The sequence below is a fragment of the Poeciliopsis prolifica genome, unplaced genomic scaffold (genome assembly GCF_027474105.1).
Source record: "Poeciliopsis prolifica strain line A6 unplaced genomic scaffold, Auburn_PproV2 SCAFFOLD034, whole genome shotgun sequence".
Classification (NCBI taxonomy): Eukaryota; Metazoa; Chordata; class Actinopteri; order Cyprinodontiformes; family Poeciliidae; genus Poeciliopsis; species Poeciliopsis prolifica.
Genome location: NW_026562409.1, coordinates 1,724,987 through 1,742,069, shown reverse-complemented (window position 1 = coordinate 1,742,069; position 17,083 = coordinate 1,724,987). Strand labels below are relative to the sequence as shown.

The 17,083-nt window shown below is 43.0% G+C and overlaps 1 protein-coding gene across 19 annotated transcripts in view; it reads left to right on the top strand.

The window, feature by feature from the left end:
* rbfox3a (RNA binding fox-1 homolog 3a) overlaps window positions 1-17,083 on the top strand; it is a 514,332-nt gene that overhangs the window by 475,954 nt on the left and 21,295 nt on the right. For 16 of the 19 annotated variants that reach the window (XM_055052121.1, XM_055052114.1, XM_055052111.1 and 13 more), the window contains 5 exons: window positions 3,507-3,560; window positions 7,363-7,455; window positions 8,765-8,825; window positions 10,434-10,487; window positions 15,653-15,785. In XM_055052121.1, coding sequence (XP_054908096.1) covers window positions 3,507-3,560; window positions 7,363-7,455; window positions 8,765-8,825; window positions 10,434-10,487; window positions 15,653-15,785 — 395 coding nt within the window. The remainder of the gene's footprint in view (window positions 1-3,506; window positions 3,561-7,362; window positions 7,456-8,764; window positions 8,826-10,433; window positions 10,488-15,652; window positions 15,786-17,083) is intronic. The other 3 variants (XM_055052124.1, XM_055052126.1, XM_055052118.1) reach the window with 2 other exon arrangements.

Below are 17,083 nucleotides of genomic sequence, written 5' to 3'. Positions count from 1 at the left end.
AATAAACTGATGAGATCCAGTTGCTGTGTGCAGGTCAGTCTTTATGTGACCGGATCCGAAAGAAACAGATCAGAAATGGAAATGTTTGTGTTTGTGGGGCTTTAAACGCTGTGACACAAAGTCTCAGCATGAACTCATCTGAAAAAGAAGCAATAAATAGAAATAATAAATAATTCTTGAACTTTGCAGTTTTCACAACATTCCCAGATCATTAAAGTTGAAGTTTGTATTTCTCACAGCTACCGGTAGAATAAAGTCCTTGAAAGTTTTGTAGTAAAGTGGAAACAAATTTTCTGTCTAAAAACCTAAAATTGGAAAGTGATGATTTTGCCTTTTTTTGAAGTCATTTCAGTCATTTCTGGGATCTGCAGCCTTCTGCTCTAAATGGTGACGCTTTGCAACTAAAGTCATCTAATCAGGTTGAGGCAACATGTTGGACGTATTGGAGGATTGAACTGGACCGTTGGCCCAAGTTGTTTGTGTTTGTGGAGAAGCTCACCTGGTTGGCGCTCTTAGCTAATGATGTTTACCAAAGTTTAATTGTTGGCTTTGAAATTGACCCATAACTTCTGTTGATCTGATCAAATCACCAACTTGACCTAAATTTTTACCTCCGTCTGAAACGACAATTCCCCGACCCCAAATGCAAAACGTACAAAAGTTTAGATGCTAACAGTTTTCATATATACGAGGCTTCCTGATGCTTTATTTATTCCATGTTTATTAATGATTAATGACACACACCTTCTCCATAATGCAACATTAGATTGTATTTTTACTATGCATAGTTATGAAGTAAATGAATATTAATCATCTTGTAAAGTATTCAGTGCAAGTCTGTACAAAGTGATGAGTTTGGTTTGGATCCTCTGACTGTTTTTACAGTGAAATCAACTAAATAAATGTGATATCAGGCGACTGATTGTCCTTGGACAGTTGGAAATCAGCCACAAAGTGCTGAGCTTGAAACATCGTGTGGGTTTCAACAGAAACGAGCTTCCAGTCACAAAACCAAATGACGTCGTTTTTCCAACTCAAACATTTAAGGCAAACGTGCATTTTCATACATAAATGCAAAACGTTTCAGGGTTTTTGAGCTGGTTTGCTGCTTTTCATGTGAGCAAGAGGCGATATGCGACCAGCCGCTCAGTTTCACAAACCAGAGACGTTTCAAATGAAGGTTCGTCAAATCCACATTGAGTTCATGTAATAAATATTTATTATTCCTAACAGCTCAATGAGTTACTGATCTCTGTAATAAAAAAGGTAAATGTAGTAAAATTGGGTAATTTTTGTTGTTAAATTTGTCTTTTGCTCTCAGATCAGTCAAGTGTGTAAGACAGACTTTCCAAATCATAAGATGTTGTAACATTGCTGTCAGAAGAAATTATCACCACTAATGGATGAAGATGATAACAACTTATCATGAAAATGCTTGAAACGTTTTTGCATTTCACTGTAGGAAACGTGTCGGTATGTTTATTCTGTCTTTCCGCTGCAGTCAGGTGATCATCCTGCAGGATTCGTACATTTTGAAATTCAAAAACTTTTCAGCATTTTAACAGTGAAGTTTTAAACTTTGTCAGAGTTAAAAACAAACTAAAGAAGACAGTTTCAATTCATTATATTTTATTACAGTTATTAAAAATATCATGATGGTTTTCTGCTTTTTACAGTACAGACTAAAATATAACAAACATTAATGTTCTGAGAAAACAAAACAAAAAAACCCACAAAAACACGAGTTTAACAAAAAAAAAACTCAAATTTCGGCCTTTCTTTCAAATATACACAGATCAATAAGTTATCGAGGAATAATAATCATTACACTGAAACGATCCAAACAAATCGTCAAATTAAAACCAGGAAGTTACAAAGGAAAAGTTCTCAAGTTTTCTGGGATTTAGTAAATAGAAATAATTTAACTGATTCTGACTCGCCTGAAACAAGAAGCAAATCGTCTGATTGTCTTTTCATTGCTTGAAAATATCTGGTTTCAATGGAGATGAATCGATTTGCACTTTATTACAAAACTGCACTTTGACTATTAAGCACTTTATCAAGTGAAATTCAAGCATTTTGAAGGATTGAAGCAGCTGTATGAAGCGCGTCCGCGACGCCTGGCAGTGCAGATGAAAAGCTGTGTGAAGCTGCTGTGAAATGCGTGAGCGTTTAGATGTTGGGTGATAAATGGTGTCAAATGTGAGGAAGCGCCGGTGTGGTCGCTGAACTTAAAGCTGCTCTGTGGATGGATGGAGCTGCAGTCCCACACTGGAGATGACATCAGTCTCTCCCTCTGGAGACTCCTCCCACTGAAGCTATTGTTTATCGCTGCTGCTGATGCAGCTGTTTGTCCCTGTGTGTGTGTGTGTGTATGGGTGTGTGTGTGTGTGTGTGTGTGTGTTGTGTGTGTGTGGTGTGTGTGTGTGTGTGTGTGTGTGTGTGTGTGTGTGTGTGTGTGTGTGTGTGAGATCAGTGGTGAGCAGCGAACAGTCCCCAGCACCATGTGGAAATCCACAAAGACGACTTCCTCTGAAACTAATTAATCGACGCCACAAGCCCATTACACTCGGTTAAAACAATTAGCATCTGCACGTAGCGTGCGGGAAGCATTGTCTTCTCGGGCGAGAAAGGGGGCGACACGCTGGGATATAAATGCCTGCACTCCCTGTTGGAATCAGTGGAGCCGAGCGCCGCAGCAGACAGATGTGCGGACAGGAGAGGAGATGCAGTGCGTCGCCCTTAAAAGGAGCAGGAAGCAGAAGTTTTTCTGCTCCTCAAGCCCACTCCACTGTCTGCAGCCGGATAATAGCCAGCTCCTCCTAACCCCTATTAGCGGCTCAGTCAAACGATCCATCTATTCCCATTGAGCGCCGACCACATGGAAGGCCCATTTCTTCCCTGTTGTGCTGAAATGAAGGCGACGCGGACCGCTTGACAGGGTAATTACTTTTAATGAAATAATACGGCCATTGTAGACAGCAATTAAAAGTCGCACTCGCTCCACTCATTAGAGGAACTTACAGTTTACTTTCATTCCTCTGTTTTCTAACGATCCGAAGGCAGGCCTGTTAAATGGAAAGGCTGGAGGAAGGTACCCCCGGGGACGGGCCCTGAGGTTCTGCTGGACGCACAAACACAACGGACCCGGAGGCAGCAGGACCTTTTTCCAGGGTGATGGCATCAAGACGGCGTCAGAAATAAACAAACTCTGATCAGAAATGCTGCGAAATGATCAGAGATCGAGTTTCTCTACAAACATCTCGTGTCATTGATACGAATCCAGACGCATTAAAGCGATGAGTTCTCTTTCTAACCATGCCAACAACCTTCAACAACTGTTTGCTCAGCTAACAAATGCAAATTGACCACCATTTCCCCACAAAAGTAACATTTCCATATCGCCTTAATGGTTTTCTCTCTCCAGCCTTCCTCCTCATGAATTCACAGCCAGCCAAGCTTTCTAACTCCATCTCTGCTCTTCTGTCTTTCTTTTCTCTCCGCAGCAATTTGGAAAGATTTTAGATGTGGAGATTATCTTTAATGAGCGAGGATCCAAGGTAAGTGAACTAGAACGCCAGCTGCTTCATTACCATGTACTTCTTCTGTTTCCTAATGATGGCATTAGTGTGGTGTGTACATTGGCGGAGAGTAGCCGTCTCTAAGCCCGGTCCTGGAGAGCCGGATTCAGCCGGCCCCTCGCTCTCCGGCTCCCTCCCTCCCTCTTGTTTTGTTGTCTGTTGCGGCTCTCACACAAGTTGTGAATCATTAGTTCTGTCAATCAATTTATTATTGAGCTGTTTCACATTTTGCCTAAACCACCAGCAAGCTGCAGATCCTCCAGCAGAGGGGAGGGAACCTGCTCCAAACCCGACCATTCATTCAGACGCCTTCGTGTTATTCAGACTCAGATATTCACTTTGTGAGGAAACGTCAAAAACATTCAGCTGATGAGAAGCAACATGAGAAAAAGATGAGATTTTAGAAGAAGGTTTGAGCAAAAACCTGAAACCTTCATGACTTGGTCATAATGTTTCGCTTAGTTTGGGAGCATAAAATGTTTCAGAAATGAAACCAGAACCAGGCTGGGGGTGTTCAAAGTGGGGTTTGAGGGCCATTTGTGGCCCATTGTCTAAAACTGGAGAATAAATTTAAAAAGTGTTTCAAGTGAAATAATCAGTAGTACTTTTTAATCTGCATTATGGAATTATTTACTAAACAACCTCAGTTATTTTGCTCAAAACTTTTCACACAACAAACTAAATCAAAAATATGTGTTTTTGCTGGGTATTTTTTAAAGTGCACCGTAGTGAACTAAGATCTGCTTTTAATTGCTGTATTAACATTTGTCTAAATATAACAAGTGTTTTCAAATGACTATTGGTCCAGATCATGTTTTTATTGCTGTAAATAGAGAAGATATTTCTTCAATTGTCATCAATAGAACGTAGGTCCCAAACAAACCAAAAACCAAACATTTGGTTCACATTCAGCTGCTGTTTGAACGAAGCTTTCAGTTCATAATAATAATATCTACTGTTTACTGTATGATCACCATGACGTCTCATATGTCATTCGCCTCATTTTTGCTTCAAATACATTCATTTATTTCAGTAACTGTAGGTGGTAAATTAGTCAGATGTTGTACTGAAGTAAAAGTAGCGTTACTTAAAATAATAAGAACCAGATAACTTCAAAATAAGAGTCTGCCACTGTGCATCTGAATAATCTAAAAGCAAAAGTCTAAAGAGTTTTGAGGAGATTCAAAATGTCTGCACTTTAAGAGCCTGAAGTTAGCTCAGAATAATTAGCATGGCCACCTTTAACTTGACGATAACCGGTTCTCCTGAACCCTGTAGAGAATCTATAAACGGTCATCATAGCGACCTGGACTGCCTGATCACCTGAGGCTGATCTCCTCCGTGCTACACCGCATTGATGCAGTAATTTATGCAGAAGGAGACCAAGAACTGAAACTGTTCCGCAGGAACAGATTTCTGGATTAAAATTATTATTTTTAAATCAATTTAATATTCTAATTTTCTGTTAGCTACAATCATCCACAAATAAATTCTTAAATCTACATAGTGACCCAAATTAACTTTTTAATAATATTTTAGTTTATTTAGGTGCATCTGAATAAATGGGGCATCCAACTTCCAGCAATCGTTACATAACCAAATCAATATAATTGATCAATATTGAAGTAGGCTGTTTCCTCACAAATAGGACGTCATGTGTCCATATTGAATAAATTAATTTAAAGGAGCCACACGAAGGATGAAGTTGGCCTTATTTTGCATTTCTTCTGGTCATAAATAAAGAAATCCAATAATAAGAGCAAAACTAACAATGTGCGACTACCTTTCTCAGCACTTTCTGACTTCCCTCTTTATGCGGCACTCGGCCTCGCGCTCGCTGGTTCCCACCCCGGTTGTTAGTCTTCATAAAAAGGTCACAAATATGCAGATTTATTTAAATAAGAAGCAGCTCAGCATTTTCCCCAAACATGGAGCTGCTGTAGTTTTAAGTAAACAAAGCTCCAACTGGGAGGCGAAGTGTCGGGCAATACGTCCATCACGCTCTTTAAAACTCATCCATAATTAGCACCCGGTGACCGAACTTAACCCCGACACGGATCGCATCAATCCCAAACACCGTCTGAGCATGGAGAGGCAGGAAAAATGGCCGCCGCAGCGAGGCGTTGCTGCGGTATCAGTCAGGACAGGTGAAGCCTGCCTGGCGGCGGCGGCGGCGTGAGCGGCTCATCCAGCTGTTCCTTTAATAGAGTGTAGAAGCTCCACGACTCTCCATTCATAACGCCGACAGCTGAGGCATGAATCCTATCGATTCCCATTGATAGCTGGGAGCTACTGGGAGCTACTGGGAGTTACTGGGAGCTACTGGGAGCGACTGGCCTTGCGTTGGGAGAGTCCAGGAAGCAGCCGCCGGCCCAACGCCGCCGAGCTCAGCCTCTTCTGCCAGACAAGATGGAGCACCGGATAAACCTGCCTCCTCCGCCGTAACAAGCATTTATTGTTTGTGCCCCACAAAGCCATTACCCATGATGCCTCTCTGCCTCGCGCGCTCTCTGTGCTATATAATGAACCTATCAGGCCATTAATAAATAATCTATTTCCTATGAAGCTTTGGCAATTTGCATTCAATATGTTTGTCTCCTTTGAAAAATGGAGCCTCCACTCTCTCCTCTTGTAAGCTAATTATTTGGCGTGATAAAAAAACGGAGACGGGTGAGTGTCCAAAGGATTAATTTTGCCCTCAATTTTTTTTTTCTGAAGTTATTTCTTTATCTGCGTTCCCCCCGCGGACAGGTCCCGTGTTATTTATGCCAGGAGGAGCAGCCGGGGATCCTGGATGTGCCCGCCGGATCGCGGCGCTCGCCGTCTCTCACACGTATTACATCCTCCAGCAATTATCAGGCAGCAGCGGCCGTGCTCCCTCACAGTCAGCGCCATGCGTATATATAGAAACTAAAGGGATGGGACTTGTTTGGCCAGAATATCTTAATGGCTCAGGTCCAGGATCCCAGTCCACATAACTCAGCAAAGTGACAAACCTCCCCAGGGGAGGGAGGCGGGGAGGACAGGGCGGCGGGGAGGTTGGGTTTATTTTAGTCAATACCGTTTCTTTGGTCTTTATTCCTACTTTCTGTTAAGACGTTGAACCTTTAAGATCAGGTTTTACACTGCAAAAAACACAACATCTTACCAAGAATGTTGGTCTAATTTCTGGTGCAAATACCTTAATAAACACTAACTTGCAAATAACTTTTCAGTAAGATATAGGAATTTGGTTTGAGCCAATAATTTTCTAAAATCAATAAAAGAAGTTCCATTTTCCTCATAATCTGCCAGTTGAACTCGTACTTTTTAACCAAATTAAGGAATTGTTGACTATCCTGCTGGAAAGTTACTTATAAGTAAATTTTGTCTCATTTTAAAAGATATTTGCCCAGGAAAGTAAACCAACTTGGTGAAATTGTGTTTTTGCAGTGATGCAAAAGGAGCGAGTTGTGTCGATAATTAAAGCGCCATCATGGCAGCCAGCCGTGTTTTGCATTCGCTGCCTCCTGACTTTCGCCCGCGCCTCGGCAGCTGTGGCGTTTAATTGGGTAAAGCGGGCAGGTCTGCTGGTGTTGCCGTGTGAGGTCGTGTCGCCGTTCTCGGATCTCTCTGTTTGCTGTTTCCTGACGCCTCACTAACTGCCTCTAATTAATCTGGCTGCTTACAACTCGACTCTGCTGCTGCTGCTCACCTTCTCCTGTCTTCTTACCTCTCTCCCTTCTCTTCTCCCTTTGTGTGTCCTTTCTTCCTCCACCTGTGGCGACCGCGCTGCTCTCAGGGCTTTGGGTTTGTAACTTTTGAAACAAGCACAGACGCCGATCGTGCGCGAGAGAAACTAAACGGTACAATCGTAGAGGGACGCAAAATCGAGGTGCTTCCACTTTTCCCACATTTCTCCTTTCCTGCCTGCTGTGTGCTCAGTTTACCAACTAATCCAAGCATTAGCATGTGGCTGCGGTGTGAGTGTGTGGATGTGGTTGCATGCATGCATAATGGTGCGTGTAATTTGTTCTCAGTAGAACGTGGGATCCATACATGTCCAGCTGGACGAGCCGTTGTCCATCATCACCTGACAGCAGAATGAATGCATGCCATCATCAGATCTCAGCCTGCATTTCCTGCGTTTCATGTTGCCTGCTTTAATTCTGCTTTTGTTTACCAAGTCGCTCCTGTCAGCTTGACGGGGGAAACTCAGAGCGCAGGCTGGAGTTTCTTTGGCATATATTTGGGTTTGCAACCAATTAGTGAAACTGGAAGATGCTCGTTTTTGCTCAGACTTGTAGGCTAATGATGCATGCTCTCATCTTTTTTTCTTTGGAGCAGCAGAAATATTTCTGATGGAAAGAACAATTTGCTGTATTTTCTTCTTCTGTTGCTTTTTTGTGCCACTAAAATGTTTCAGATTATCAAACTAATTTTAAGTTCAAACTAAAATAACTCTAAAAATGCACTTTAAATGATTATTTCTTTAAATGAATCTGTTGAAGCCAATGTGGCTCTGAGTGGAAACGTAACCGCTCACATGATCAATAAATAGAGATTCACGTTTTTAGGAAAGTCAGACCTGATTACTGGTTTATGAAGTGATAAATAAGACTGAAACAATTAATTAACAATGGAAATAATTATCCGCAATTAATTGTTAACTGGAATAAACTGAATTTTAAAAAATGCACTTTCTGAAAGATCAACACAATCAAGCAGTAATTAAACCAAAACTGCTAAAAAATACATGTTGCATTCAAACACCCAGAATTCCTCAGGAGGCAGTTTTACCTTCACCTGATTCGATTTCTGTAAATGGATCAATTAAATCTCCCATGAAACAATCAGCTGATCAGAAACTCTATCAGCAAAGGAAAATGAAACTCGGCGTCTGTCGTAATCAATGGAACCATGAATCCTGCTCTTCTTTGGAGTGGCCTAATCAAAGTCCAGACTTTAAAATCCTCCGTTGTGACTGAACTAAAACAATTCTCTAAAGCGAAAAACTGTTTTCTGTTAAATGTGTCTGATAATCTGAAACAGAATTGATTGAAAAAGCACAAAGAGAAGAAGATTTAGTTTTATTTTGAGAATGTTTTGCATTCCTGTGGGTTTGCTGCTTGCTTGTGGCCCTGCTGGATGTGCCGGTCGTGTTGTTGGCGTTTAACCCCACAACGTTTCTCCTGCTCTGCCAGGTGAACAATGCAACCGCACGAGTGATGACAAACAAAAAGGTGGCCAACCCTTACACAAACGGTGAGTTAACATTTATCTGAACTCATTATGTTAAATAATTAGTTTAGATAACTATCTTTAATTTTTTTAAAGTTCTGGTTCCACTACAAGAATATTTCACTCATAACTTCAGAAAAATGTTAAATAATCTGTAACAATCTCTTTTTTATCAATACTAATGAATTACTGACTTGCTGAAAAGTTATTTATGTTAGTTTTGTCTTATTTCCAGTTTACTAAGATATTTAAATCAAAATATGTGGTAAGATTGAGCGTTTTTGCAGTGTGTGACGAGAGATGACTTACATCTCAAATCTGTAAGAAGCAGGAGAAAAATGTTTCAGATGTTTGTGTTTGTAGGCAAAGTTTCCAAAAACTGAACGCAAGTAACAGCAGCAGAACTTCAATATATTTCCACTCAAGTCAGAGTAAAAATCATTCATTCAAGAAATTACTTAAGTAAAAGTAAAACAGTATTTGGTAAAAAGTTTTCGTAAGTTTTCTGAAATAACTGGACAAATTATCAGTTATTTCATATTTTAAAATTACATCATCAGACGGATACAAATATAAAGTTGGTATTTTGAGGTAGAAAATTACGATAAAATATCAAAATCTGGCAAAATAAAATGTTTAAAGTCAGTTTCTTTCCATTAAAAGTATAAAACTTCGACAGAAGCTGCAGCTGTTTCTCTGTCTGGCGAATTTTTGCTTGAAATATGTTTTCCATTCAGCAGGTAGAAAACCCAGAAATTTTACTCAAGTAGAGATGCTTCAAAATAAAATTACTCAAGTAAAAATAAAAGGTACATTTTCTTAAAAAAAAAAAAAAGTTCTTCAAGTAAATGTAATGTAACATGTCACAACACGGTCAGTTAAAAGAAGAAGAAATGAGTGTTTTTTATTGTGATTTCTAAGGTGTGTGGTGTGTGTGTTTGTGTGTGTGTCTGTGTGTGGTTGTGTGTGTGTCTCTGTGTGTGTCTGTGTGTGTGTGTGTGTGTGGTTGTGTGTGTGTCTGTGTGTGTGTCTGTGTGTGTGGTTGTGTGTGTCTGTGTGTGTGTGTGTGTGTTGTGTGTGTGTGTGTGTGTGGTGTGTGTGTGTCTGTGTGTGTCTGTGTGTGTCTCTGTGTGTGTGTGTCTGTGTCTGTGTGTGGTTGTGTGTGTGTCTCTGTGTGTGTCTGTGTGTGGTGTGTGTGTGTGTCTGTGTGTGTGGTTGTGTGTGTGGTTGTGTGTGTGTTGTGTGTGTGTCTGTGTGTGTGTCTGTGTGTGGTTGTGTGTGTGTGTCTGTGTGTGTGGTTGTGTGTGTGTCTGTGTGTGTGGTTGTGTGTGTGTCTGTGTGTGTGGTTGTGTGTGTGGTTGTGTGTGGTTGTGTGTGTGTGTGTGTGTGTCTGTGTGTGTGTCTGTGTGTGTGGTTGTGTGTGTGGTTGTGTGTGTGTCTGTGTGTGTGTCTGTGTGTGTGTCTCTGTGTGTGTCTGTGTGTGTGTCTGTGTGTGTGGTTGTGTGTGTGGTTGTGTGTGTGTCTGTGTGTGTGTCTGTGTGTGTGTCTGTGTGTGTGTCTGTGTGTGTGTCTCTGTGTGTGTCTGTGTGTGTGTCTGTGTGTGTGTCTCTGTGTGTGTCTGTGTGTGTGCAGGCTGGAAGCTGAACCCGGTCGTCGGAGCCGTGTACGGTCCTGAACTGTATGCCGGTAAGACTGTTTGCTTATTTCCCCCAGTGCCTTTCCGCCGCTATCGGCCGCAGCCAATCCCGATCTGACCCCCCGAATTCCTTCAATCGGGTTCATCCTGAAGCGACTGAACATGAAATTCCCCGTGAATCAAAGTGAATCTGAGCGCGGCGCCGATAAGCGGTGGATGATCCGAGCCGCTCCGAGTGGCTGAGGGAGCCTGAGCCATTGTTTGCGCAGTGTGCAACTGTAAAGCTGCGGGAAAAGAGGAGGAAAAAAATGATTTCAAGAGCAAGCGCCCCTGCAACTGTTATCAGATTGTGGAGGCTGCTGCTGTGGATGGATTTGCCAAGTGCGCCAGATTGACTTTTACAGAGCTAACCGAATAAGGGAGATTGAGTGAGAGATATTGTTGGCACCCACCCTGTCGAAGGCCGCTATTCCTTCTGGTCTCAGTAATGGAGGAGCGAGATGAGCTCAGTGGGGTTTTCCCTATCTCTCCCTGCCTCGACATGCCAGCTTTATTGCTGTATGTTATATGAACCCTTTGCATTTTAATGAGGGGGAAATGGTACTATTTCATTTGGAAGAAGTGCTGAGCACATCGCGCCACTTTAACGGCTTTCCTTTCTGCTCATTAGACTAAAATCTGTTCATTCCCCGGACAGCTTTACGGCGAACCTCTAAATAACTGTCCATGACAGAAAGCAGTCATCTATCATTTTTATTTCAGCCCCAACCCCTCACCCTGCCTCCCACTCACCTCCCCCCCACACAGCATCTCTTTCATTTCGACATCTTCCTCTGATAATTATATCCGGCCTCACGCTCATTCGTTTGGACGCGATCGGGAAGAATTTTCCCCAAACCGAAATGTGAGACACGCGAACGTTCAGGTTCCCGGCCTACATGCAGCTCCAAACCTGCCCCGCTTTCAGACTCCCAGACCAAAGCGCCGCAGCATACAGAAATAGATAACCTATGTAGAACACAGACACTAATACATGTCTCCTCTTCCATGCACACTTCCTCTATTTTCCTCTCTCACACACACACACACACACACACACACACTTCCCAAATCATCTCATAAATCAGAGGGAGTGTGGTCCACCACTCCAGGCAGGGGAAGCAGGAGGGGCTGTGTGATTTATTGGCTGCTAATTTTTCAAGTCGTCTTGACATGGCGCTGGAGTTTGCCAAGCCTAAACGACAACATATGCTTGCCAGCTGGGAAGATGGGAAACATAAATAAGAGATACATTTTTGAAACAAAATCTGTGGAAAACTGATTCCTTTTCGTAAAAAAAAACAAAACAAAAACCAGACTTGAGATCTTATGGTGTTTCCTCTTTCAGGAAAAACAACAAAAAAACGAATCATGTTGCAGAATTTTCCCAAAATCGTCTCGGTTATAGTTAATATAGTTTCGGTGGGAGTAAAATGGGATATAAAGGCGATTAATCACTGTTTATCAGTCCTCATTTCTGTGCAGGAGATCAGTGAAATTGGGAGCCATAAATCCTGGCTCGGTGACAGCACACTTCGTCTCCATTCGTCCTGGCGCTACAGGTTTATTGTCCTCAAAACCCATTCAGGAGAATGACGGATGAGAGCCTCACGCCGGCTCTCCGCTCTTAACCTCTTCCAGGGTAGATTGGCTCCTCCTCCAGGCGGGGGAGGGGGCGGCGGGGTCTGCGGCATCGGCCCCTGGCTCCACTGCCTCCTCCAACTGAGGGCTCCCAATTAAACGAAGAGAGCTGGCAATAAAAGTTAGCGCTGGCACAAATGATGGTGTGCAGTAGCTGGTAGGCAAACAATAACTGTGCTTACCTTTCTCCTGTTTTAATGTGCACTAATGTGATTTTAAACTCCATAATTTATGCAGAATGGACTCAAACGGCCATGCAGGAACACATGGGTGTGGTGCTGGAAGTGGTGCTGGAAGTGGCAGCAGTGTGAGCGGCTTCTTTGTTAATGGAAATGATTAATTAGACGAGGGTTTCATATTAGTTTTGATTTTATGGTTCATCAAAACAAACCAGATGCAGGTGTTGGAGTTGCGTTGAAACGGAAAAGGAACGATTAAAATGGCTAAGAGAAATCCTGGGAGGCGGATGTGCGTGTTGCACTGTTTAGCTCGTTGCCATGTAATTGGCAAACTTTTCTTCATTACTGGCGCTGGAGGCTTTGGGCGCCGCAGACAGCTGTCACTTAGAGGCGCCGTCGTATGGCCGCCCCCTCAGGCTACCACTCACACGCTCTTCTCTGCAGCTAATTCCAACAGAGACAGCAGATGAGTGGCTTTTCACTCACCAATTCATATCTTCACTTACTAAGGTGGAGTTTTCTTGAGGACTGGTGGAAATCCAGCAGCTGTGTAAATGACAGAAAGGAAAGGCTAATTGCCGTCTTAATATATGTAGACAGATCCTCTCATTGTTGGAGTGTACTTTAGGGGGATAATTAAGCTCCAGACTCTTGATTAGATTAAGCTGTTTTTGGTCCCCGGTGCGTGGATTAAACGCTGGTGTATCTGAGCAGGAAGTATTAGAGAGCTCAACCTTGTGGAAAATCAGATCTTTCTTTATGGGAGCCGGTTATGACCCCATCATTGGCACGGAGCGGGATTACCCCGGGTCCGACTGGCTCTGCAGGTATTGAGCTCCTCTCAGGTTGACACGGATGACATATGAGGTGCAGCGTGACCCCGCCGCCCTCCGGCACATAACTCATATTTTCCCCGGCGCCCCTCCTGGAAAAGGTGTTTGACTTTGGTGGCTGGAGCCGGCGTGTGCTCCGCTCGCCGCGCCTGTTGTTGCTTTTCACGCGCCTACCAAGGTGTGACAGTGTCTTTGATTTATGGGTTATTATTGAAGCAGTGTAGCCTATCGCCAACTCATTATGAGTTTACATTCACATACATCACTGCATGCAGATTGCATACAAATTTTCAAAAAAGAAAGGAAGACGCATAATTTATTTTTCTTTGGAGGAAACACCTTAGAACGAGGGTCTCTGTGCCCTTTAGCGGCTGCATTTTCTGACGTCCACTGCTCCCAAAAAAAGACTAATTTAAATGTCAAGGTCAGCACTATAAATCACTTTTGGGGGAAAAGGGGCAGCGGTTGGTGCAGCAGCAGTAAACAAAGTGGCCTGCGTGTGAGTGGGTGGGTGCAACGCTGGGCGTCACCTGGCCAAATGAGATGCAAACTTTGAATGTGTGTCTGGACCCACTAATGGAGCATGATGTTAATGGTGGAAGACATAAAACCTGGCTCTGCATGTTTTTAAAAGCACCACTAATCTGTCTCCTTGTCAGCTTTATTGAAGCAGCGGGGCCGGACTGCAGCGTTGTTCATTACGGCGCTCAGTGGTTGTAACCAGCTGCGGGGTTAACGCCACAAACACTGAGCGCGCCAACGCTTCTCTCTGATTGGATTCATGCTATTAACAGGCCAACAAGTTGGTTTCCTCCGATCGGAGGCGATGAATTCACTCACAACTCGTCATGGAAGTGAGGAAAACAGGGTTTCTGCAGGCGTCAACAACTCCAATTTAAGTTTTTAAAAAATCTTTTGGCTAATTTGAGATGAACAAATACGTCCAGATTGACTGTTAGCTAACTTGACTGTGAGCTAGTACCGCCATCAATGCGCCCTCTAGTGGATCCTTAATATAATAATAATCATAATATAATCACATCTTTTATGAGATTAAGTGAAGGAGTTATCGGACTGTATCCCTACTTTATCACCCGATCATTTCTCACGTTTGATTGTTGTAGATCAGTCCAGGGAAATGCAGTTAAATTGTTTTTGTCTTTACAAAAAGAAAAAAGCAACAAAACCACCGACTGGTTATGGCTGCACAATCTGTACCGGAAGCACAGGAGCCAAAGTTGATTCTTCCAATCTGGATTAAATTTAAGAACTGTATGACAGAAAAATCCAGATTTTATGCCGTAGCGATATACTATTTTTGCACAGAATGAATCAAACATCGTATGGATTAGCAACAGAAATGAGCCAATGGCGAAGACAAACATCATCCAGCGACCAATTATACATGTAGACCAGCTAGTTATGGAGGTACAACTTTACTGAATATAGTGTAATAAAAAGTTACAATCAGAGAAAACAAAAAGTAAGCAAAAGAACAGTAAAGCATAATTACACGTTCCAAGGAGCTTATTTTTTACACCTCCCCGCCTTACCTCAGTTTTATGTTAGCTAGTTATAACTCTCTTATATTCATATAAATGACTGGAACAACCCATTCATATTTGCATTGTGAGGAAGAATCAGTCATTTTTAAGGCCTGAATCCCCAGATCTGACTGCAAGTGTCTGCATGCGACTCAAACGTTTGGCTGGCAAAAAGTCCTTCAAGAAAAATAAACTACATGTAACATATGGGAGTAAATAGTCTTTAATTAGTGTATTTAAGGATAACTTACTTTTTAAGGCATTTTCAGGCCTTGATTTTAGATGCAGCTTGAAAAAGTTGAGGCGAGGTGACGACGGGGCGTTTTCAGAGGGTGAAGGATAATGGTGCTGACTGCTTTTTGATGGACTCGGTGCAGGAGGGGTGTGTGAGGGAATTACAATTGCAGGAAGAGTGGAGCCCAAGTTAATCATGTCTGTAGATCAGTGTGTTTGTATGCACCTCTGCAGGCTGTAATCAGACAGCCTCCGGACTGATTGAAGGTTAAACGGAGACCTGAAGTCCCCATTAGCCGTCCTCTAATCTTTCCTTGGCCATTTTCTCACATCTGCCTTCACTTTTCACCCCGAGAGATCAGCTGATTGTCGGATCATCCAGTCAGGTTGTCCTGGAATCGCTCCTCTTCAATTTAAACCCATCGGGTCTAAACTGTGCGAAAGCCATGGAGCGAAACTAGTGGTGCGGCATCCATTAGCCGCCCGGACGCCAAGGCTGGCGAAGAACGCGCACGGCAAATGTGGATCCTTGCTGAGTGCGACACAAAGCAGCAGCGAGCTGGGGAAGGGGAGATGCTCGATGAGGCGCACCTAGAAAAGATTAAATCTATTGTTTCCTTGTCTTCCACATAATGCATTCTGTCATAGAGAGAGCAGAGCCACACGTCTCTCTCTAATGTATTCTGTCATAAGGTAAGCAATGCCAAGTGGAGGCTTTTCCCTGAAAGTCGTTTTCTCTCCGCAGTAACAGGGTTTCCCTACCCTGCCACAGGCGCTACGGTGGCCTACAGGGGTGCCCACTTGCGGGGACGGGGACGAGCCGTGTACAACACGTTCCGCACAGCTCCGCCTCCGCCACCCATCCCTGCTTACGGAGCGTGAGTCTCTACTCTCTGCACCTCTGAACACATCGACACAGCAACCTCAGTGCACAGATAAAGACTCACCTCAAGTAATTACATTCAGAATGTTAAAATGCCACAATATTTACCCCATTAAACACAGAGCAATACATAAAGGAGTAATATTATGTATTATTCATCAAAGTAAAGACGTGCTTTGATTTTTTCATACATGTTTGAGAAATCCTTTAATCTCCATGGCAACCTTTCAGCAGTTAAAACGCCTGGATGGACCAAGCCCCGCCTTGAAGACGTAGCTCCTCCTCCACTCAGCTCCTTCAGACTAGCCAGCAGCAATTAGCAAACAGCTGGTGGAACTGCTGCCCAGAACAACGCTGGTAAAAACCTTAAAGACGGAGCCATGTTGGTAGGACTTCCTGAAGACATTAATTAAATGTCTTTTAAGTCACACTTGGTATATATCATTTTTAGAACAACTGGAGGTAACATAGTTACTTGATTATGCTACAAAATGGCTCTACGTCTGTGGAAAACACATAATGCCACCACTGTAAGAATTTATTTTTTATTTGAAACTGGGCTGACAGAGCAATGCTCCTCACTGAGAAGTAGTTTGAATGACAATCTCTGCAGATTCACAGCTCCACCAGGTGTTTGCTAACTGCGGCTGCCGCTAGTCTGCAGGAGCTGAGTGGAAATCAAGGGTTCCTCAAACATGCATGAAAACATCCAGGCAACAATCCAGGACTGTTTCTGCTAAGGGAATAACAGTATAACACGATGCGAAGCTAAAAAAAGATGAAATATGCTGGGGGGTTTTCCAGTTAAACTTTTATTAATATCTGAGCACTGGACTCAGATAAAACCTGAAGACTTTTATTAAAGCACCTGATTCATGCAAAAGGAGCCCCAAACAAGATTCCCTTTTTATCGGTGTGATGAATCATTAAAATAACCAGAAATAAAGCACATGGTAATACAATTATGCTAGTTTCAGCTTTTCGAAACAAATAGTGAAATAAATAAATCAGTTTTATACGTTTTTGAGATTAAAAGCATCGAGGAGATGAGTGTAAACTTGAGGACCTGCTGGTGAGAGCTGAGATTAGTGGGCCGATCTCAGAGGACCGGTGCTGATCTGCTGCCTCTTATCAGCCGAGGTGTGTGTGGCCGTGGGAGAGGTCTGGTGGCGGCCGGCCGGCCCGACGCGAGGGGCCCGGCGCGGCCGCATATCTGTGATTAGATCAGGATCAGAGCAGAAATCCCACGGCCCCTCCCTCCCACTCTCAGGCCCTTTGCTACCGCTGGCAGCC